This window comes from Spea bombifrons, chromosome 7, assembly GCF_027358695.1.
Source record: "Spea bombifrons isolate aSpeBom1 chromosome 7, aSpeBom1.2.pri, whole genome shotgun sequence".
Classification (NCBI taxonomy): Eukaryota; Metazoa; Chordata; class Amphibia; order Anura; family Pelobatidae; genus Spea; species Spea bombifrons.
In genome coordinates, this window is record NC_071093.1 from 7,085,542 (window position 1) to 7,108,637 (window position 23,096).

At 37.8% G+C, this 23,096-nt stretch overlaps 1 protein-coding gene across 12 annotated transcripts in view; it reads right to left on the reverse strand.

Annotated features, from left to right (window-relative positions):
- Nucleotides 1-23,096, reverse strand: part of NEB (nebulin) — an 87,592-nt gene that overhangs the window by 44,919 nt on the left and 19,577 nt on the right. For 11 of the 12 annotated variants that reach the window (XM_053470933.1, XM_053470939.1, XM_053470936.1 and 8 more), the window contains exons 29-78: nucleotides 22,710-22,817; nucleotides 22,250-22,561; nucleotides 21,965-22,171; nucleotides 21,578-21,682; nucleotides 21,377-21,484; nucleotides 20,860-21,171; nucleotides 20,400-20,606; nucleotides 20,140-20,244; nucleotides 19,610-19,717; nucleotides 19,085-19,396; nucleotides 18,437-18,643; nucleotides 18,252-18,356; nucleotides 17,962-18,069; nucleotides 17,550-17,861; nucleotides 16,955-17,161; nucleotides 16,103-16,207; nucleotides 15,778-15,885; nucleotides 15,007-15,318; nucleotides 14,411-14,617; nucleotides 14,060-14,164; nucleotides 13,270-13,377; nucleotides 12,696-13,007; nucleotides 12,300-12,503; nucleotides 11,967-12,071; nucleotides 11,495-11,602; nucleotides 10,684-10,995; nucleotides 10,366-10,569; nucleotides 9,819-9,923; nucleotides 9,292-9,399; nucleotides 8,836-9,147; nucleotides 8,481-8,684; nucleotides 7,929-8,033; nucleotides 7,652-7,759; nucleotides 7,246-7,557; nucleotides 6,754-6,957; nucleotides 6,452-6,556; nucleotides 6,176-6,283; nucleotides 5,731-6,042; nucleotides 5,286-5,489; nucleotides 5,051-5,155; nucleotides 4,683-4,790; nucleotides 4,274-4,585; nucleotides 3,786-3,989; nucleotides 3,350-3,454; nucleotides 2,861-2,968; nucleotides 1,785-2,096; nucleotides 1,368-1,571; nucleotides 1,140-1,244; nucleotides 671-775; nucleotides 272-583 (exon numbers count right to left, since the gene is read on the reverse strand). In XM_053470933.1, the coding sequence (XP_053326908.1) occupies nucleotides 272-583; nucleotides 671-775; nucleotides 1,140-1,244; nucleotides 1,368-1,571; nucleotides 1,785-2,096; nucleotides 2,861-2,968; nucleotides 3,350-3,454; nucleotides 3,786-3,989; nucleotides 4,274-4,585; nucleotides 4,683-4,790; nucleotides 5,051-5,155; nucleotides 5,286-5,489; nucleotides 5,731-6,042; nucleotides 6,176-6,283; nucleotides 6,452-6,556; nucleotides 6,754-6,957; nucleotides 7,246-7,557; nucleotides 7,652-7,759; nucleotides 7,929-8,033; nucleotides 8,481-8,684; nucleotides 8,836-9,147; nucleotides 9,292-9,399; nucleotides 9,819-9,923; nucleotides 10,366-10,569; nucleotides 10,684-10,995; nucleotides 11,495-11,602; nucleotides 11,967-12,071; nucleotides 12,300-12,503; nucleotides 12,696-13,007; nucleotides 13,270-13,377; nucleotides 14,060-14,164; nucleotides 14,411-14,617; nucleotides 15,007-15,318; nucleotides 15,778-15,885; nucleotides 16,103-16,207; nucleotides 16,955-17,161; nucleotides 17,550-17,861; nucleotides 17,962-18,069; nucleotides 18,252-18,356; nucleotides 18,437-18,643; nucleotides 19,085-19,396; nucleotides 19,610-19,717; nucleotides 20,140-20,244; nucleotides 20,400-20,606; nucleotides 20,860-21,171; nucleotides 21,377-21,484; nucleotides 21,578-21,682; nucleotides 21,965-22,171; nucleotides 22,250-22,561; nucleotides 22,710-22,817 (9,180 nt within the window). The remainder of the gene's footprint in view (nucleotides 1-271; nucleotides 584-670; nucleotides 776-1,139; nucleotides 1,245-1,367; nucleotides 1,572-1,784; nucleotides 2,097-2,860; nucleotides 2,969-3,349; nucleotides 3,455-3,785; nucleotides 3,990-4,273; nucleotides 4,586-4,682; nucleotides 4,791-5,050; nucleotides 5,156-5,285; nucleotides 5,490-5,730; nucleotides 6,043-6,175; nucleotides 6,284-6,451; nucleotides 6,557-6,753; nucleotides 6,958-7,245; nucleotides 7,558-7,651; nucleotides 7,760-7,928; nucleotides 8,034-8,480; nucleotides 8,685-8,835; nucleotides 9,148-9,291; nucleotides 9,400-9,818; nucleotides 9,924-10,365; nucleotides 10,570-10,683; nucleotides 10,996-11,494; nucleotides 11,603-11,966; nucleotides 12,072-12,299; nucleotides 12,504-12,695; nucleotides 13,008-13,269; nucleotides 13,378-14,059; nucleotides 14,165-14,410; nucleotides 14,618-15,006; nucleotides 15,319-15,777; nucleotides 15,886-16,102; nucleotides 16,208-16,954; nucleotides 17,162-17,549; nucleotides 17,862-17,961; nucleotides 18,070-18,251; nucleotides 18,357-18,436; nucleotides 18,644-19,084; nucleotides 19,397-19,609; nucleotides 19,718-20,139; nucleotides 20,245-20,399; nucleotides 20,607-20,859; nucleotides 21,172-21,376; nucleotides 21,485-21,577; nucleotides 21,683-21,964; nucleotides 22,172-22,249; nucleotides 22,562-22,709; nucleotides 22,818-23,096) is intronic. The other variant, XM_053470944.1, reaches the window with a different exon arrangement.

Below are 23,096 nucleotides of genomic sequence, written 5' to 3' on the forward strand. Positions count from 1 at the left end.
CTATGATTCTCGTATAATCTTAAAAAGCCAATAAAGTAAGTTTTTCACCATTGTTATATTTAGTATCCTAGTGAAAAAAAAAGCTTTTGCTTACCTACCGCCTGTTTTGTTTGCCGACAGTGTCCATACACATTGTTGGATACTCCCTTCCGACAACGAGTTATGGACACCGCCGGCTTCTCTATCGTTGGCGTGAGGCGATGGGTAAGTAAAACAACTTTTTTTACTGAACAAAAGTACTATTTAAAGACTTAGATAAGGGAAAACGTACATCGCTCTGAAGGTCGTAGGCTTTTTTGGCTTGGATGACGTCATTCTGGTCCGGAAGGCAGGTCCATTGGTGCAGGTAATGCCGGTAATCAATATCGCTGACCAACGTCTGGCATTGTTTGGCTGATACAATGGACACCATATCGACAGGCAGGTTCACCCTAGTCTTTGTCTTCTCAAAGTCCTTCTTATATTCCAGGTCACTGGGAAGTTTGGATGCCCGCATAAACCAGGCTAGTTTGTTGTCATCTCGAGCTGTGGGGGTGCCAACGTAGTGGCCTTTCAGTTTCTCGTGCGCTAGCTTGTACTTATACTACAAAAAAAAAGGGACACATAAATCAGAAGGATTCCACTTAATAATTAGACGTTTAAATATATATTTTCTAGTTGGTTTACTTACATCACTTGCAATTTCTCTAGAAGCTTTGGCAGCTTTAATAGGGATGGCATCAGCCCTAAGATCGTAGACCATCTTCACTTTATCCCAGCCCTCTCTATATAATTTCTGTAAAAAAAAGTATAAACAACACATTATTCATATGACTGATATGTATTTATCCTTAAAAAGCTCTGATCAACCTATTACACTAAGCATGGCATCACTTTTTCCCACGTGACATCTTTGATTTACTTTAAATAACACTGATATGTCGTCCAACTTCACATAGACTCAAATAAATTAATTATTTTATTATATATATATATATATATATATATATATATCTTGTAGTGGAACAGAGTATATTTATCTTTTTTTTAAGTTAGTTTTGCATTTAAATAGTAATTCTACAGATAAATTATACACTGATTGAACTATACATGGAAAAAAATCATCATTCTCTAATATATATGTACCCAGAGTTACGTACATTGCTGATATTTATAGCATTAGCTCTGGACAGCATGATTTCTGGAGTATCAGGCATCACGTGGATCGTTCTCTTGTCTTGCTCCCAAGCTTCTTTATATTTGCTCTTTAGAAAAAAGAAAAACAAAAGAAGAGTTCTGTTAAAATAGAACACACCTATTATATTGTTTTAAGCAATCTTGTGATAAATCACCATAATGAGATATCGTAATAACTACCATTACCATACCTGACTGATCTGGTCAGCATTTGTTTTAGCCAGAAGAATGGAAGGCAAGTCCACAATGCTGGTGAATGATAAGTTGCTTGCTGGTTGGCGGTACAGGTGCTCACTTAATATGTCTTGGGCGTTCTTCACTTTCTTAACTTCTACGGAATCGTTGGGCATCCATCCACAGCCACGGATCCATTCCAAGTCTGACTTATACACATTCTGCAACAGCAAAGCATGGTACATTGATTAGTTCTTTATCACAATTACCGAAGTACACAGTAAATCCCGTCAGTCTGCTACATGTTAAAAATATTAATACGTTGTTTAATAATAATAATAATAATAATATTAATAAAAATAACAAAAATAATAACAATAATATTAATAATAAATAAAACATGTACAAATGAGATTGGGAGCTCATATACTCACATCGCTTTGTAATTCATATGCTTTCTTAGCCTGTATGCAATCGTTCTGATCCGGGTGACATGTCCATTGGTGGAGGTAGTGACGATAATCAATTTCACTTGCTATTCCCTGGACCTGTTTGGCAGTTTGGATTGATACCATATCTACTGGTATGTGGATCCTGGCCTTTGATTTCTCGTAATCCATTTTGTATCCTAATTGGCTTGGAAGTTTGCCTGAGTTAATCAGCCACATCAGCTTGGGGTCATCATGTGCCGTGGGGGCTCCGATGTAGTGACCCTTCTGCTTTTCATGGGCGCTTTTATATTTGTACTATAATGAGATGAATAAAAAAAAAAGAATATCAACAAGTATTCTATTTCTGCATGAATAGGAGGTAAAGATCAACAGCAAAAGAAAAAATTGCCAAATTTGTGACAGTCTCACAGAATATACAACGTACAAAAGTAAACTCTTAGTCATTCTACAGTAAAATCTAATGTCCCGAATGCTTCCATGGGTCAGATCAAGTCTTCAGACGTATATTGAATTTACCAGTTATAATAAACAGATTTTATGGGGCTATATAAAACAATAAATAATAATAATCATTTCATAGGGTTTAGCTAGGTTGAAAAGCATTTATAATTATGTATATTAACTATATATATATATATATATATATATATATATATATATATATATTGAGAGAGAGAGAGAGAGAGAAAGAAAGAAAAAGAAAGAAAGAAAAAGAGAGAGAGAGTGCGCGTGAGAGAGAGTGCGCATGAGAGAGAGTGCACGTGAGAGAGAGCGCGCGAGAGAGAGGGAAAGAGAAAAAGAGAGAGAGAAAGAGAGAGAGAGAGAAAGAGACAGAGAGAGAGAGAGACAGAGAGAGAGAGAGGGAGAGACAGAGAGAGAGAGAGAGAGACAGAGAGAGAGAGAGTACAAAACCAAGAATGAGTAGAGCTATCTGTTGTTCTCTTGTAAGTAGTGTCACCCTTAACCAGTCACTGGTTGTTGGAAGCGAGGTGTGATAACATTGTCACAATCTGCCCTTTGCACAATCTCCTTAACACACTCCTCGAGACATTACATACATCACTGGCAATATCCCTTGAAGCCTTTGCGCTGCGGATCGGGATCGCATCGGCTCTTAAGTCATAACCATCCTTCTTGGCAGCTTCATAATCTTGCTTGTATACTTTCTGCAAATCACAAAACACATTATATCATAATCGGCAAACCCAAAGTTACTATCCATATGTTCTCAAACATATATATTTGCATACAACATGTAACTACAAACGGTCATCCACCTCACATTTCATGTATAGCCGTGGACATCATTTCCTTTGAATTCCAAAACAATAGTCTTAGAATGTCTACTACATTGTCCACTGCACTCCACCTGCAAACAGTGGGTACATTAATACTTTTCGCTCAAAGCCCCCCCCCCATTGTCAGGGGGTAAATGTGTATTTTAGTAGCAGATAAAATGTAACAATCCATTATACAAAGACTGAGGACCTCCTATCCCATTAACGACATGTCTTGCTTTGAATGAAGAGGGGAGCTGGAATACTTACTTCGCTGATGTTCGCTGCGTTGATCTTGGACTGTAACATCTGCGGAGTGTCTGAAGGCAGGCTGAACTGGTTTTTTTCTTTATCCCATGCATCTCTGTACACTTTCTGAAGACGTGTAAGAAAGGAAAGCGTTAGGAGTGTTTGTAGAATGCGCTGTTGTTCTGGCTGGTGCCTGATAATACTTTCATACCAGTAGCAGTTTCTACAACCATTGCTCATGGGATGCAATGGGATTGCAACGGTTTCTTTACTTTAACGAGGCGGAGAGGGCTTCTAGACGTATTATGGAGAGTTATAGCCCCCAAAAAATGTTTGGAGTCACTAATCGGTCAACTAATGCATAATCATTCACTAAAGATCACAGATACTTTGGCTATTGATACATTTGGGTGTGTAGATAGTCTTGGTTTGTGCTAATCAATCAACAACTACTCACATCGCTGATTTGCAGAGCGTTTGTTTTAGCGAGGACAATTGATGGAGGGTCGACGATGCTGGTAAATTTAATGGTATCCGGCGCTTGGCGGTACATATGTTCACTTAGGATTTCTTGAGCTTTCTTGACTTTGTTCACTTCCAGGGAGTCGTTGGGCATCCATCCACAGCCACGGATCCATTCCATGTCAGATTTATATATCCACTGGTAAAAGAAGAACCGTTAGGCTTTCATTAATAAGGAATTCTTTCTACTACTAAATTTGTCTTCTAGTTTTCCATTTTTATGTTACATTATTTTAGGAATTCTGGTAATTTCCTATGCTTTATAGCCGCTTCCAAAACCAAGCACACTTCATTAAGGCATTTTCCCAAACTAGCTAAAATTAATATTTTGCAATAAAATCAGGCATTATTTTTTAACTGCACTTTGATTTCTACATACGCTGGAAAAAAAACCTTCCAACAATTGCTGGAAATACAACTTACGTCACTCTGCAGCTCGTAGGCTTTCTTGGCTTGGATGACGTCATTCTGGTCGGGCAGGCATGTCCATTGGTGGAGGTAGTGGCGATAGTCAATGTCACTGACCAATTTCTGGCAGTTCTTGGCCAGCAGCACGGACAGCATTTCCACCGGGCTGTTATATTTGGTCTTGGATTTTTCAAAGTCCTTCTTGTACTCCCTGTCGCTCTGGATCTTGGCCACGTGCATGGCCCACACCGACTTGGGATCATCCAGCAGACTTCTGAATCCAACATGGTGACCCAGCTGCTTGCGGTACCCGGTTTTGTACTTATACTAAGTTAAGAAAAGAAATATAATGCAATATAATTTTTTCTGTGATGTGCAGCACAATTATTATTTGGCAATAATTTAAATAATTAGAGTCACTTACGTCACTAGCAATGTCCCGCGATGCTTTGGCGCTCTTAACCGCAATTGCATCTGCTCTCAAGTCATAACCATCCTTCTTGGCATCTTCCCAGGCTTGTTGATATTGTTTCTGTAAAGTAAGAACAGAGGAAGTTTTGGACCTCTCCTTTACATCCTAGTTTTAAAGAAACTAGATATATCAATAATATTCTGAGCCACCAGGAAGACAATTCAGTGGAAGATACTTTAACAACCCCACAGAAATGTCTCCATAAAATGCTCACGACTTTCACTATCTGAGTCCCTGTATTTATATATATATATATATATATATATATATATATATATAATTATAAATCACATATTTGGAGTGAGCAGTAGGGTACCTACATTGCTAATATTCACAGCGTTGATTTTCGACTGCATCATCTGAGGGGTGTCGGAGGGGAGGCTGAAATTCGTTTTCTCTTTCTCCCAAGCATCTTTGTAAACAGACTAAATAAGGGTAAAAAAAACGTGATTAATGTTAATAACATCAATACATTAAATAACATTTGTTTACGCTATCACGGCAAAATCGTTAAAGAATATTTTTATCTCGAAAAAAATCGAAAAAATGTCTTACGTCGCTGAGCTGAAGAGCGTTTGTTTTGGCCAAAACAATGGATGGAAGGTCAACAACGCTGGTGAATTTGAGGGTATCTGGGTGTTGACGGTACTTCTGCTCGCTTAAGATTTCTTGAGCTTTCCTGACTTTGTTCACTTCCAGGGAGTCGTTGGGCATCCATCCACAGCCACGGATCCATTCCATGTCAGATTTATATATCCACTGGTAAAAGAAGAACCGTTAGCCTTTCAATAATAAGGAACTCTCTCTACTTCTAAATTTGTCTTCTAGTTGCATTTTTATGTTACATTATTTTAGGAAACCAAGCACACTTCATTAAGACATTTTCCAAAACTAGCTAAAATTAATATTTTGCAATAAAATCAGGCATTATTTAATAACTGCACTTTGATTTGTACATATGCTGGAAAAAAAAAGCCTTCCAATAATTGCTGGAACTTACGTCACTCTGCAGCTCGTAGGCTTTCTTGGCTTGGATGACGTCATTCTGGTCGGGCAGACATGTCCATTGGTGGAGGTAGTGGCGATAGTCAATGTCACTGACCAATTTCTGGCAGTTCTTGGCCAGCAGCACGGACAGCATTTCCACGGGGCTGTTATATCTGGTCTTGGATTTTTCAAAGTCCTTCTTGTACTCCCTGTCGCTCTGGATCTTGGCAATGTGCATGGCCCACACCGACTTGGGATCATCCAGCAGACTTCTGAATCCAACATGGTGGCCCAGCTGCTTGCGGTACCCGGCTTTGTATTTGTACTGATAATCATAAAGCAAATGTGAATCAACGCATGTATTGTTGAATGTATATATATATATATATATATATATATTCCTACTAATTTGTATGTTTTACACAACCTATGAACGTTTTCAAAGACAAGGAACTCACATCACTGGCAATGTCTCGTGAGGCTCTTGCGCTCTTAATAGCAATGGCGTCAGCTCTTATGTCGAAAGATTTCGCTTTGGCTTCATCCCATCCTTTTGTGTACAGTTTCTGAAACAGAACAGTTGCGTCACTATATGTTATAGACGGAGATTTTTAAGAAGACAGGAGACAAGACTCGTTTTGCATGCTTGGGATGAGAGATAATTCCTTATTGCCTAAATTTGAAGATTTTGGATCCAAAAATAATTTAATAGCCTCTTGACGGACGCTACTTACGTTGCTAACATTTACGGAGTTGGCTTTAGCGAGCAAAATTTCAGGCGTATCAGGCATGACGTGAATAGTTGTTTTGTCGTTGTCCCAGGCTTCTTTGTAAAGTCTCTGGAAAAGCATAAGAAGAAAGGAATCTTGGTGAAAATATTCAAAACTGTGGTCTCCATTATCAAAGATGCACAAATGGTGAAGTATATGCAGTATACTTGTCCTTCCCCCGTCATATGCCTGCATGGCTAATTTTATTGATAAAGTATGGACAATACAGCTTATCAGGATTTATTATATTAAATAAGTTAACTTACCCTATTCATTTGAAGAGCATTGTTTTTAGCCAGGACCAGTTCCATGGAGTCAGGAATGGACGTGAATTTAAAAGTGTCAGGTTTTTGACGATAACACTTGTCACTCAGGATTTCAGTGGCTTTTTTCACTTTTTCAACTTCAAGGGAGCCAACAGGGACCCATCCAATGCCCTTCAACCATTCCAGATCGGATTTGTAGATCGCCTGAAGAAGAGATACATATTGTCAAAAAAAAAAAAGTCAACTTTAAAGGTAGACTAAAGCCATAATATGCACTTTAATGCATATGATAGCTGTGTGTCCCCTTTAAATTATCACCATACCTCCCTTGCAAATTCGTGGAGGGATTCATTACAATTACCCCTATGCATTTGCCTCTTTCCTCACCACCAGCTTCATGGCTTGCAGAAGATGTGAGCAGTCCTCACATGCACTTTACTCGCCACCAGCGAGACCTACTGCATGCACAGAAAGTGACTTCAATGAACTTACGTCACTCTGCAGCTCGTAGGCTTTCTTGGCTTGGATGACGTCATTCTGGTCGGGCAGACATGTCCACTGGTGGAGGTAGTGGCGATAGTCAATGTCACTGACCAATTTCTGGCAGTTCTTGGCCAGCAGCACAGACAGCATTTCCACGGGGCTGTTATATCTGGTCTTGGATTTTTCAAAGTCCTTCTTGTACTCCCTGTCGCTCTGGATCTTGGCAATGTGCATGGCCCACACCGACTTGGGATCATCCAGCAGACTTCTGAATCCAACATGGTGGCCCAGCTGCTTGCGGTACCCGGCTTTGTATTTGTACTGGTAATAATAAATATACAGTGTTAGAGTCATGAATAAGAAGCCGTTCTGATAAAAAGTTTTGAAAGGATCTTATTTTACTAAGAATACTTACATCGCTGACAATATCTCGCGATGCTTTGGCAGCTTTGATTGCGATGGCATCTTTAGGTAGATCGTAGCCTTTCTTCTTACTTTCTTCCAGGGCGAGCTTGTAGAGTTTCTACCATAAGATCAGAAAAAAAAATATGAATGCTGAATTTAGACAGATTGATATAGTGTTGACCTGCTTGTGTGCACTTCCAGATCAAAGAGAGTAAGTAACGACTCCAGTCATGATGAGTATGATTCAGAAGGCTACGTAATAATATTAATATAACATTGATACATACCTCACTAAAATTCATACGATTGGCTTTGGCCAGTAGGATCTCTGGAGTGTCTGGCATCACATGGATAGTTGTCTTGTCCTTGTTCCAGGCTTCAGTATATAAGCGCTTGATAATAATAAAAAAATATATATTATGAATTAGATTCTGTTGTCCTAATTAAAAGAAATAGCTGCTGGTCATATCAGAACATGGATTTTAAGGCATAATTTTACTCCTTGATATGGAAGATTCTATTTAGCAAGAAACTGGAGTAGAACAAATAGTTGGATGTCAAATAATTATCCAGCGGTCCATTAAATCTCCCCGTTCCACGATCCTCTTCAGGTTCACAATATTGTTTTCAGATGTTCCTGGAAGTTTTTTTCTCGGTAGTTATCAATGTTTTGCTTAAATGTATGCTGTCTTGATTAATACATTTCTGAACTCCAGTTCTTCTGCACTTTTTATACAATTTCCTATTTAGTGATTTCACATTAAATTCTCTCTCTTAATAAGGTCTGTATATTTAAAAGATTCCTGTGGTGCATAACCCTGTTTACTTCTTGGCTTTACCTTGTTCATGATGTCTGCATTTGTCTTTGCAAGTTCCATTTCCATTGAATCGGTCACGCTGGTGAATTTCATGGTGTTAGGGGGCTGGCGGTATTTCTTTTCGCTCAAAATGTCCGAAGCTCTCTTGTTCTTTTCATTATCCAGTGAGCCGATTGGAACCCAACCAATGCCTTTCAACCATGACAGGTCTGATTTATACTGGATCTATCACCGAAAAAATAATAAAAAAAAAAGTTTGTCATTAAAATACAAGAAAAAAATAAAATACATTTTTTCTCTCTGTATGATTAATACATTGTTTGGTTTTTACCATTTCCAAGTATTTTTAAAAATGAACATCCCAGATGATACTTACATCACTCTGCAGATCGTAGGCTTTCCTGGCTTGGATGACATCATTCTGGTCTGGAAGGCAGGTCCATTGGTGTAGACGCTGTCGGTAATCAATTTCGCTGACCAGCGTCTGGCATTTTTTAGCCAGTTGGATGTCCAGCACATCGACAGGCATGTTAAACTTCGTCTTGCTCTTTTCAAAGTCTTTCTGGTACTCCCTTTGGCTCTGGATCTTAGCCACATGCATGGCCCAGACAGATTTCGGATCATCCTGAAGACTTCGGAAACCAACGTGGTGTCCCAGCTGCTTGCGGTATCCAGTTTTATACTTGTACTAAATTAGAAAATTGAGCATTTACATTTTTTTGAGAAAACAGGTAACTGGAAAGAATATAACCGATGACGTAAAAACACTTTCTGATCTGAATTAATGAATAACATCCAGCATTACTCAAAGTTATTTTGTGCGGGAACTCACATCACTGGCAATCTCTCTAGATGCTTTGGCAGCTTTGATAGAGATAGCGTCCACCCTTAGGTCATATCCTTTCTTCTTCGATTCTTCCAGCGAAAGTTTATACAAGCTCTAATAAGAAAGAACAAAAACCACAATCATTTACCATGATTAACTAGTCCGAAAGGAGACGCTACTTAAAATACTTTATCTGTTTCCTGTTTATTTGAGAAAACATGGAAATAATGTAAGATAAAAAACAAACTTGGAGTGCTTTCTCGACACAGAAACTACTAATTATATCAGTTGGCTAAGTTCCCACAATTATTCTGGGAACTCTGCCAACTCAGTAATTGACCTCTTATTATGGAGTTGGCAGAGTTGCCAGAATAAATCTGGGAATTTAGCCAATTCAATAATAATCAGTGATGATTGATTAAAAAAACTGCAAATGGTTAAATCTTGAGACAGAGAAATTATAACCATAAACTTAATAAACCAAATATTATACTTTAATAGTCCATTTAATAGCCATTTAAATAGTTACCTACCTCGCTATAGTTCATTTTATTCTGTCTTGCCAGGGTGATTTCTGGTGTATCTGGCATGATGTGAATGGTGGTCTTGTCTTTATTCCATGCCTCTGTGTACAATCTCTGCAGGATCAAACCAGATACAAAATTATTTTAGGTTTAGACAAATTGAGGCAATTAAAAAATAATCTTTAGAAAAGTAGCGCTGTTGTCAACACAGTGTTATATAAAAAAATATAAGAAAACAGGTAATTTGGTGTGTCAACATTGGGGAAGGATATTTTTTACTTTTTAATATTTTTAATATTCACAAAATGCAATTTTTTGGTTAAAATACAGTATTATATATTACATCGGCTGTTGGAATAACATTACTGTAAATAGTTATTGGTGTTATCATTTAGTCAAAACATTGACATATTTGCATTATTGATTGTCGTCATTTAATTTAAAAGAAATACATTGGATTTTACTAAAAGAAGCTTCCAATAAGCTGATATAAAAAATATACAATAAAGAAGTTCCTGCAACTTAATTTAAGCGCCGTTAACATTGTTTAAATTACCTTATTCATTATGGCGGCATTGGATTTTGCCAACTCCAACTCAAGAGAATCTGTAACACTTGTAAATTTAATCTTGTCGGGAGCCTGTCTGTATTTGTTGTCACTTATAATCTCGCCAGCCCTCTTAGCCTTTTCAACATCAAGTGACCCAATTGGAGTCCAGCCGATTCCTTTCAACCACTGGAGGTCTGACTTGTACAAATTCTGAAGGTGAAAACAGAGTTTTAATTGGTCTTAATTCAATTTCAGAGCAATTCAAGAGCAAAACACTGTTTGTAATAATCACTAAAAGCGACTCAACAATTGGCTCATACTTACATCACTCTGGAGTTCATTGGCTTTTTTGGCCTGAATGACATCGATTTTGTCGGGTAGACATGTCCATTGATGCAGGCGTCGTCGATAATCGATGTCGCTGACCAACGTCTGGCACTTCTTAGCCAGTAAGATCCCCAGCATGTCCACCGGACTATTGAATTTGGTCTTCCATTTTTCGAAATCTTTCTTGTACTCCCTATCACTCTGGATCTTTGCCAAATGCATGGACCATACCAACTTAGGATCATCTTGCAAGCTGCGGAATCCAACATGGTGTCCCACTTGCTTGCGGTACGCAGTTTTGTACTTGTACTGTATGACAAAAAATATATATTTAATGGATTTAAAATGAATATGTCACAGTAACTTTCTGAGACACGAGTCAAATAAATATACAACCATCCCTATCACATTAAACTGTCTTCTGATAATCCCATTGTATTTGTGACATGGTAACATGGTATTTATTTAGTATTTGTTCATATTTTTTTAAGTGTATTATAATTCACAATTTAGATTCAAACGTTAGCTATAAATTAAAAGTGATTGTCATTAGCCTGTATCTAATTTGTTGGACCCATTCTGACTTCCTTGTATAAAGCCAAGAACATAATTCTTCATCCCTTTGTTGATTAGTTTGAGATTACAATTATGTATCCAGAATGTTGAAAAGAAAACCTAGAAATGGAATGAAGAAACTAAGTCCCAATTCAGCATTAACTAAGCATATTTTCACCAAAATAGTGCCTGCTGTTATTGGAACAATCCAAATTATAGCTCTCCTCATCCCATATAATACGGAAATACTTACATCGCTGACAATATCCCGAGAGGCTTTGGCTGCTTTAATGGCGATAGCATCAGTTCGGAGATCGTAACCCTTGGCTTTGTCGTCTTCCATTGCTTGTTTATATAGTTTCTAAAAAAAACATATAATGGGTTAGTAATATTTTAACCCTATTTTTAAGTTCTATATACTCTTTATTCTGTAGGTTCTCTCTTAAGGCACATTAAGCCCTGCCTTGGCTGAGCTGCGTGTTCAAAGATTAACTAAAAAATAAACAATTTTACCTTTAACAGAATGCGAGGATGCACATAACTTTGTAAATATGGGTACATTATTTTATTATTTACCCATTTCAAATACTGAAAAATTAAAATAATTCACTTTATTTTCCTAATTAAATAGATATTTGACAGTGAATGAATTCAAATGAATGAAGCACAAGTTGTAGAAGTGTCCTTGTTTACCACTTATTCGAGCATTTACAACGGAAACCCACCTCGCTAAAGTTCAGCTTGTTCTGTTTTGCAAGAAGGACTTCTGGAGTATCTGGCATGATATGGATTTGGGTTTTATCTTTGTTCCATGCATTGGTATACAAGCGCTAAAAAAGATCAGGAGAAGCACAAGGGCAACAATTAGTATCAGTCTTATATAGAACCCTTTAAAAAAAATAGTTGAAACCTTCAAGGTTGTGCGCTCCACTATTTTGTAGTAGGTTTTTTTTGGTTTGTTTTTTTTTTAAAGGATGATTGTTCCAAACTCAGAACCTTGTCCCAAAACTGTTACAGGTCTAAGACATCAATTAGAACAAACTGACCCCAAAACATACCTTATTCATGATTTCAGCATTTGATTTTGCCAGGACCATTTCCAAAGAATCGGGGACGCTGGTAAATTGTAATTTATCTGGATGCTGGCGATACTTCTTGTCACTCAGGATCGATGAGGCCCTTTTGTTTTTCTCATCCTCCAAGGATCCAGAGGGAGACCAACCGACCCCTTTAAGCCACTGAAGGTCAGCTTTGTAGAGATTCTAGAGAGAAGAGAGGGTGGTCATTTAGTTTGTTGATTATTTTACAAGTTTTATTCATAGATAGGTCTGAGAAGGAAAAACCATATTCATAAATGCGTATTGTGATTGACACAACTGTATAGATCAAAACTCTCTTTGGGGTATTGAGCTTGGATGACAACAGGCAGACGCTGGCTGTTGAAAAATACTTACGTCACTTTGGATGTCGTATATTTTTCTGGCCTGGACGACGTCATTCTGGTCAGGTAGACAGGTCCACTTGTGAAGTCTGTGCTTATAGTCTATATCACTGACTAAAGTCTGGCACTTCTTGGCTAGCACTATTCCCAGCATGTCAACGGGTGTATTGAACTTCGTCCTCCACTTTTCATATTCCTTCCTGTACTCCCTCTCGCTCTGGATTTTGGCCACGTGCATAGCCCACACGGATTTGGGGTCATCTTGAAGACTGCGGAACCCAACGTGGTGGCCTTGTTGCTGACGATAGGCAGCTTTGTATTTGAACTGCAGAAAGACAGAGGAAGGTTATTCCAACGTGCTGTACTATAGGTTCCATACATTGTTTGTGTAGACATTTATTGAATTTTATAATTGTTTCATATAGTAAGTTTTTTTTTCAATCTCAAAATATATTTCAGGTTTCGGGATAATTTGAAGACAGAATAAATGCTGATTATTTCACAAACAACCAAAGCCAGTATTTGTAATAATTCAAAGAATAAAGCATTGGATACCAAGGGAATAAAAGTGAATACTGAATTCTCACCTCACTAGCAATGTCTCTTGATGCCTTTGCAGCCTTTATCGAGATGGCATCGACTTTCATGTCATAACCTTTCTTTTTCAGCTCCTCGTACCCAGCTTTATACAGTTTCTGTTAATGAAAGATTGATATTAGTGTTTATGGTTAGCAGTGCTGTTAAATAATTCATCTTTTATAGATTCAAAATGTTGTATATTACAGCAAAATATACTTTTGGTTTGAGTTATATATCAGGATTTAACACTTGGTCTCCCAGAGTACATGAACTATAAAAAGCATATTCACAAAATAGGACATATCTAATAGGACATATTTATAAAGAGAATGTCTTGGCTGAGTTGTTTCGCATATAACACTTTTTCCCCAGACTGGGACTTTGTAAATTACATGAATGAAGCCTAGCTACAAAGTACTGTGATGGAGAAGATTCAGAAACTTCATACATAAATGGGTCTTTTCTCTAGTTGGGTAAAATGTTCAACTCACATATTTGCTACGGCCATTTTGAATCACATTCTATTACATAATTTGTATCAAGTAGCAAGTGAAACTATAAAAGCCACTTGGGGATTTAGTAAATCTCGAGTAGTTTTGGGAGTTGAGTCAAGTTAGCCCTTATTTGTCTTGGAATTCTACTTTTTTTTAGTGAAAAGACCCCTTTGGCTACAATTCTGCTCCAATCAGAGAGCTTGTGGCAACCAGATGTAAAACTAAAGAATTTGTGAATGTCTTCTGGAAGAACGCCTTCTGGAAGAATATGACGTGTACATAACGAGGCAGTGCAAACACTTACGTCACTGGTATTCAGTAAGTTCTGCTTAGCCTGGAGAATGTCAGGTGTATCTGGCATGATGTGAATTGTCTGCTTATCTTTCTCCCAGGCTTCTATGTAACGTTTCTGCAAAATATAAATCAAAAATTCAATAATAATTCACAATTGCATTAAACAACACAAATGAAGACCCTTAGAAAATTTCTTTAAACCAATGAACTTATTGATAACCCACACATTATATGCCATGACACCCATGTAACGCCCACTTTAGCAATTCCCTCTACCTGTGGTGATCAAGGCGTGCAAAAAGAAGAGAAACAGGCAAAAACAGCTACATGTGGGTTTTATGTAACATAAAAGAAGACGAACCTTGTCCATAATTTCCGCATTATTTTTAGCCAGAACCAGCTCCATAGAGTCGGGAATACTAGTAAATTTCAGAGTCTCGGGGTGCTGGCGGTATTTCTTCTCGCTTAGGATGTCCATGGCTTTTTTGTTCTTTTCAGCTTCTTGGGATCCGTAGGGAATCCACCCCACACCTTTCATGAACTCGTTATAATCTGCTTTATAAACATTCTAAAACACAAAACAGATTTTTTTTTCAGAAAAATATTTATTGCTGAGTCAATCTTCTCCTGGACAAGATTTCCATCCCATCCAATTCTTTAAATTGTTTGGAATATTTATTTGAAAATGACTTGCTTTAGAGAAACAATAAAACAATCTGAGATTAATTTTATTTTTGATCTTTTTCCATTCCAAACTATAGAAAACTACAACTCCCATGAGCCTTCCAAAATCGAAAGGATCATGGTGGTTGCCCTTCAACATTGGGTATGATGATGGCACCCTATTATTTCAACGTGTCACTTGCAACCATTTTGAAAAAAATTTAAGAAATCCACGTCCTTGTAGTTATGGTCAGCAGCACTTCTAGGACTTTGTCAGTATCTGATAATACTCACGTCACTCTGTATCTCATAAACTTTCCGGGCTTGTACGAATGATGTTTGATCAGGCAGGCAAGTCCAGTTGTGTAAGATGCGCTTATAATCGATATCGCTGACTAATGCCTGGCATTTCTTAGCCAGCAGGAAGCCCAGCATGTCCACTGGCGTGTTATACTTCGTCCTCCATTTCTCGTAGTCCTTCTTGTACTCTCTGTCGCTCTGGATTTTGGCCACGTGCATGGCCCACACAGACTTAGGGTCATCCTGTAGGCTGCGGAAGCCAACATGGTGGCCTTGTTGCTTGCGGTAAGCTGCTTTATACTTATACTAGAGGGGGATAAAAAAAATATATAAATTTAATGCATCCAACCCACAAACATGGGGATTTCATGCATTGAAAATCAGTATTTTTCAAAGAAAAAAAAAACTATTTTTTCTAGATTTCTAAATATCCATTTTGTGTGAAATACATATTATCATTACAACTTTATAGAATAGCATGATGTACAAATGAGGTGCATTTCTACGAAATAGATGTCATTTTGAATCTGTAAAATGTAGAATTTTGGGAACCTGTTCAATACAAATGTAACTTTCATTAGAATACTAAATAACCGCTCCTTCCAGTCCGTCTGCCTTAACATTCACTAAATACTATTTAATATGTTCACATAAATATACCTGAATAAAATGTTTTTTTTTTTAAATACTTTTTTTTAATTTAAATGAATAATAAATAATCAGGGTTCAAGGTTACAATATAAAGGCCTAGGTCAGGATACTTACGTCACTTGCAATATCCCTAGAAGCCTTGGCCGCTTTAATTGTAATTGCATCGGGTCTTAGGTCGTAGCCTTTTTTAACTGCTTCCTCCCATCCGAGTTTGTATTGTTTCTAAAACATAAAATAAAAACATTGGAAAGCGAATGTAAAAAAAAAAAAAAAAAACATAGGCTGATTTTTTTGTGTATTTTTCCTTAATGCTTTGGGGTATGTGTACATTCTGGCAATTAGTAGCATGTTTGGGCTATAATACCATTGGTCATATGCTTTAATATTTAGGGTTTACCATGTACAGTATAGATAAGCCATTCATAGTGTTGGCACATACCTGGCTAAATGTGATCATGTTTTGTTTTGCCTGTAGAATTTCTGGTGTGTCCGGCATCACGTGGATCTTTGTCTTATCCTTCTCCCAGGCCTCAGTATACAGGCGCTGTTGAATGTAACAAAAAATGATTCCGTTATTATAGCACCAAAAACAAATCAGGTATACACAGGGGTGCACTAAGGTGGGTGCAGTTGCCACATCGTAGCCAGGCATTCTGGTAACAGCGGCAGAGTACCAGAGGTGCCCTGTGCGGCCCATATCCCTGCAGAAGTATAGGGAGATCACACAGTAGATGTGAGACGGAGGGGAGGAGAAGAGGGAAAAAGGAGAGAGGAGGAGATGGAGGAGAGGAGAAAGGGAGGAGAAAGAAAGAGATGAAGTATGTGTGGATGTATATGTAAGTGTGAGAGAGTGTGTTGGGGTAAGTGCATGGTGTTAGCGTGTGTGTGTGTGCACGGATGGTATTAGTAAGAGCTTATGGTGTTAGCATGTGTACCAGTGTATGTTGTTAAGAATGAGTGTGTTTGTCAGAGTATGGTGTCTGGGGTGAGCCTAGAGCAATCGGCCCCTGGAAGAGGAGAGAGAGAGTGTGTGCGTGTGTTAGTGTATGGTGTGAGTGTGCATTTGGGTGTTGTTATTTGTGTATGTTATTTGGTTGGGGGTCCAAAGACATACTGCATTCCGAAGGCATTAACTCATAGATATATCAACAATACTTTTTCCTCATTGTATTCTTAAGATATACATCTATGCCATACGTTTTCCAATATGAATCCAAACAGTGTTACTGTATAATATAAGAGTGTTACCCCAATACGGTCATAAGGTTTAAAACGTTTAAAGGCTTCTGACCTTGTTCATAGTCTGGGCATTCTGCTTGGCCAGCTCCAAATCCATGGAATCGGTCATCTTAGAGAATCGGAATTGGCTCGGGTGTTGTCTGTATTTGGAATCACTTGCTATCTCGGTGGCTTTTTTGGACTTTTCAACATCCAGAGAGCCCAGCGGACTCCATCCCATTCCCTTATACCATGTCTTGTAGTCTACTTTGTATTCAATCTGTAGGAAAAAGTATCAAAAAAAAAAAACAATAATTACATGCATAACACTGAATCGCATGTTATTTAAGGTATAAGTTTAACTATGATAAGTTATATAGGGTAATGGCTTCAGACCTGCCCTCAGGATTTTACAACAGAGATTAAACCAAAAACCTATGATATTTTTGTCAGATCTAGAGATCGAAAGATCAGGGCGATTTAAAATATATAATTTTAAGACCAGGTTTCTTTCAAAGTCATAGTTTTTACTATTTGTATGTTTTTAATTCACCTAAATAGTGAATTTTTAGGTTAATGGCGGAATGAAAGCTTCTACCAAAAACACCCCCGGAGTTTTGGTATACAGCACAAGTTTCAAAAATTAAATACACATATCGGAAACTTACATCACTCTGAATCTGATTCATATTCTTTGCCAGCTGAAGTGGCATTGCATCCGGAAGCAGGAAATATTTATGTATCAGATGCTTGTAATTCACGTTGGATGCAATTGCTTGGGCATCCTTGGCTGCCATTACACTAAAGGTTGTCAGGGGGGTATGATATTTTGTTTTGGTCTTCTCGTAGTCTTTGTGATACTCCCGCTCAGACTGCATCTTTGCCACGTTCATGAAATGAACGAGTTTGGGATCATCTTGCAGGCTTCGGAATCCAACCATTTTTCCCTTGTCCATTTCGTGTGCTTTCTTGTATTTATACTGTTAACGACAAAGACGTGGTGAATGCACTTTAAAAGTAAGCAGAGCACACTAGTATCTAGTTGCACCATGTGCAGAATACGGAATTCATCAAACTCACATCGCTGGCAATGTCTCTGGAAGCCTTCGCAGCTTTGATGGAGATCGCATCAGCCCTGAGGTCATATCCTTTCTTCTTTGATTCCTCCAAAGCTTGTCTGTAATTTTTCTGCAAATTAATGTCATTGCGAGTTAGAATTAGCAGAGATCTTGTCCCTTGAGTGCGGGGCTTATATTGGACACCAACCATGGGCACACTGAGAATCCCAAACATCTATTTGAATTCTAGCGTGATGTGAAGCACCGGAAGCTAACCCATCTGGGTCAATTCACTAGGTCTACATGACGTACCTCGCTGATGTTGAAGGCATTCGACTTGGCCAAAAGAACCTCTGGCGTATCAGGCATAACATGGATTGTAGTCTTGTCTTTCTCCCAAGCTTGTTTGTACAAGTTCTACGAAGGAATTAAAGAATGTAAATAAGAACCCCACATACTAGATACATACTAATGTCTGCTGATATACACACACTTACCTTATTCATGATCTGAGCGTTACTTTTTGCCAAAACCATTTCCATAGAGTCTGGTATGCTAGTAAACTTTAAGGTGTCAGGATGCTGACGGTATTTCTTTTCATTGAGTATATCCATAGCTTTCCTATTCTTCTCGGCTTCCTGAGAGCCATAAGGAATCCATCCAACACCTTTCATGCACTCATTATACTCCGATTTGTAGAGATTCTGTCATGAAGAAAAAGAAAGAAACATAAATATAAGATAAGTATCGAATCAACAATATGAAAATTCTATCAAACTGTATTAAGGCCAAAGTAGAGCACAAGGTGAATTAGGTATTAGTGTCACATAAATATGTTTAGGAATGACTAGAGAATGCAGCAAATACACTATCTGGACTCCAATGATCTGCATTCAGAATTGTTATCTATGTTTTTATTCTTCTGCAACTTTTTTTGGTCCTTTCTGGTCCACTGGTGGTCCTCTTTCTAATCTATCCGATATTAATATGCCAGTACACTTTCCACCACAAAAACATTTACCCCTGGACTTACCGCATACAGAATTCTCTATCTAATAATCAGTGACCTCCTATATTTAGTGTAGAGAACCGTAAATTGTAGGATTTGGGTAAAGCGACAGATCGGAAGAATTCACTACACTTACGTCACTCTGTATCTGCATTCTGTTTCGGGATAGCTCTAGAGGCATGGCGTCCGGCAGGAGGCTGTAGTGATGGACTGGCTGCTTATAATAAATATTGGTGGCCACGTTCTGGGCTTGTTTAGCGGCGGTAACACTGAACATGTCGACAGGGGTGTGGAACTTGGTCTTGGATTTTTCATAGGTTTTCCGATACTCGCGGTCAGACTGCATCTTTGCCACTTGCATGAAGTGCACCAGTTTCGGGTCGTCTTGAAGGCTGCGGAATCCAATATGTTTCCCTCTTGTTTTTTCATAGGCCTGCTTGTATTTGTACTGTAAGAAAAAATTCAAGGAGTCAGTCCTATGCCAAGACTTCCAAGACTTCTGGCTTGACCCAAGTACACATCAATACTGTTTATCGGCATACTAATAGGTGACAGTGTGTTTGACCTCTGACCTCTGATTTTTGCTTATGAATCCAAAAGAAAAGAAGAAAAATGCATTAATTTGTTGTTTGTTTTCATGCTAATATTCACGGAAACTTACATCACTGGCGATATCTCTTGATGCTTTGGCTGCTTTTATGGATATGGCATCTGGCTTTAAGTCATACCCTTTCTTCTTGTCCTCTTCATATGCCTGGCGGTACAGTTTCTAAGAAAGATATAAACAGCAGATTTAATATTCATACACTAAAGTCAAATATCAGAACAACTGATTGAAGGGAGCTATGTGTGTGTCTTTTGATCTATACATCGTTACTGCCAGATCTCTATAAAGTGTCTTTGGTGTCTCATATGAGCTTTGACTTATCTTACTACAAAACTCCAAAATGGCCGTATTTAGAACCACCTTTTTTTGGCATATCTAATACTAAGGCAGTGCACCTTGATGCAAAAAAATGCAGATTTTGGTTGTTTATTTGCTTTGTATATAAATAATAACTAAAAAAAAGTTATTATTAAAATGTTTTTATTGCTTTGCAAACATGTGTTTCATTGGCAGTTATTAATTATGTAATTAAAAAAATAGGAATTTCTAGGAATTTTCTAGAAAATGTTTTGTCAGTAACTTACATCGCTCATATTCATTTGGTTGACTTTAGAAAGCACAATTTCAGGAGTATCCGGCATGACGTGAATTTTGGTCTTTGCTTTCTCCCAGGCATCAGTATATAGCCTCTGGAAAAAAAAAAATCAGAATTCTTATGTAACAAGGACAAGAGCTAAAAATACGAGCAGAGGACATATGCTGATAAGGTAATTACTATTGGGTATTGACCACTTGCACATGGCATGGGGCTAATTAAAGGCAATCACATTGGAAGTTACCGTACCTTATTTAATATGAGCGCGTTACTTTTTGCAAGCAATTGTTCAATCCCATCACTTGGTGTAGAAAATTCCCACTGAGAAGGACTCTGACGGTATTTCTTCTCGCTAAGGATGTCTTTCGCCTTCTTCGCCTTCTCAACATCCAGAGAGCCGATTGGTACCCAGCCAACGCCTTTCAGCCAGTTGTTGAAGTCGGATTTGTACAGATTCTTTAAAATCACAATGAGAAAAGAATTCGGTCAGCATTGTAATTCATATTTACACTATGTATGATATCCTAATCTTCACTACGTAATATTATAATATCACTTCCCAAAGCTCCTTGATAACCAATATTGCTCCATTGTTCTATACCCTATGATTACATTTCTATAGACGTATGGCGTTTGTCGTTTGTTGACTTAGAAAGAAGAATGGCAATAAGGTAAATAATGGTAAAGGACACACTGATAGAATACTCACATCGCTTATGATTTGCATCCTGTTTCTGGAGAGTTCTACGCTCATGGCATCAGGTAACATGGTATACCCATGGAGAGGCTGCTTGTAGTTGATGTTGGTCGATGCTTCTTGGGCCTTCTTAGCCGCAGTGACGCTAACCATGTCGACAGGTGTATGGTATTTCGTCTTGGCTTTCTCATAATCTTTCTTATATTCACGATCCGACTGCATTTTGGCTACATGCATGTAGTGAACCATTTTCGGGTCATCATGCAGACTACGGAATCCGACTTGTTTGCCTTTGTCTTTCTCGTAAGCTTCCTTATACTTGTACTGTGGAATGGAATAAAAAGAAATGTCGCATATCATAAAAAATTATTTTTGTCCTAGTTTTTTTTGTTACTATTTATTGTGGCTCTTTTTAGCGTTATTAATAATTTTTACCTATTTGTTACCATATTTCTTATACCATTATTTGTATTAGCGTTAATATACAAAAACAAAGTAACAGATTTTTCTCTAGAGGACTTATACGTACGTCGCTTGCTATGTTTCTTGAGGCTTTTGCAGCTCTGACAGATATGGAGTCTGGCTTGAGATCGTAACCTTTAGCAAGATGTTTAATCCAATCGGCTTTGTAGCTAGACTGCAAGAAAATACAAAAAATAATTAAAAATCACTTTATTTTCAAGTCATTAGATTTAACCACGCAATTATTGCTATTTCTAAGCATACTCACGTCGCTAATGTTATAGGCATTGACTTTTGCTTGAATAAAATTAGGATCGTCAGGGTTCAGGGTGTATTTATGCTTCACTTTTTCTCCATCTGCTTTGTAAGTAATCTAAAGACAAAAATTGAAAAAAAGTTAAGAATGAAAAGATTATAATATCTATTGTAGAAAAAAAAGAAGAAGAAAAACAAGATATAGCAAAACAACTAAATACTAATCAATTAAAAAAAACTAAAATAAAATAAACAGATTCAGGCTTTCTTTTAAACGAAGATACATTTCTTTTTGAGCGGACAGCATTCTATGTATCTCCGCTCCATATCAAATAACTATATTCCAGTTAAACAGTTTTATTATATGAAGTTATTTATAACTCATACAAGTGTCACTCACATCACTCATCTGTTTGGTGTTGCTCTGAGCCAGCACAATATCCATTGAATCGGGGATGCTCGTAAACTTGAGGGTGTCGGGGTGCTGACGGTACTTCTTCTCACTTAAAGCATCGCCGGCTTTCTTAACCTTCTCCATTGTCAAAGAACCCAGGGGGATCCAACCAACGCCTTTAAACCAATTGTTATAATCTTGTTTGTAGACATTCTGAAAGAGAATGTACAGGTTAGGATGCGGAATACACACGGAAAGCGCAATGGACAACAGAAGTTACAAATGACTCACATCGCTCTGGATTTGCATCATGTTCTTTGACCGTTCGACACTTATTGCATCTGGTAAGAATGTATAGCGATGGACTGGATGCTTGTAGTTGATGTTCGTGGCCACTTCTTGAGACTTTTTGGCAGCCGTGATGCTGAACATGTCCAGAGGAGTGTGATATTTTGTCTTGGTTTTTTCGTAGTCTTTCTTGTACTCTCGGTCTGACTGCATCTTAGCCACAGCCATGAAATGCACCAGTTTGGGGTCATCCTGAAGGCTTCTGAAACCAACGTGTTTCCCTCTGGCTTTTTCATAAGCTTCCTTGTACTTGTACTAGAAAAACATTATTTTATGAAAGGAAAGATATAAACATATAACATATAAACATACATATAAGACAAAGTGTCCTGATTTTACCTTATCCACATAAAACATGTAATAAAGAAAAAAAGGAAGAATCATTAAATCCAGCAACACTTACATCACTGGCGATATTCCGTGAAGCCTTGGCGGCTACGATAGGTATTGAATCCCCAAGAACGTGATGTCCTTTGGCAATAGTTTTTAGCCAGTCTTGTTTGTAATTGGTCTGCAAATGAAGAAAAATACATCTTAGGGACAAAATGTCACAAATATATTTATTATATTATACCGTATATGAAGTTATGCAGTGTCCCGTCAACCTTACTGTACGGAATACTGCACAATAACGAAGCAATCATGCTGTCTTGTAGGGGCATCAAACAATTACAATGCAATGGCTCTTTGCCAAATAATAGACATGAATAGATAGAGGTGAATAGGTATTTAAAATTGAAATCAGGGTCTTTTAGGAAATTATGGCAAAAATGAGAAATTCAACATCAAG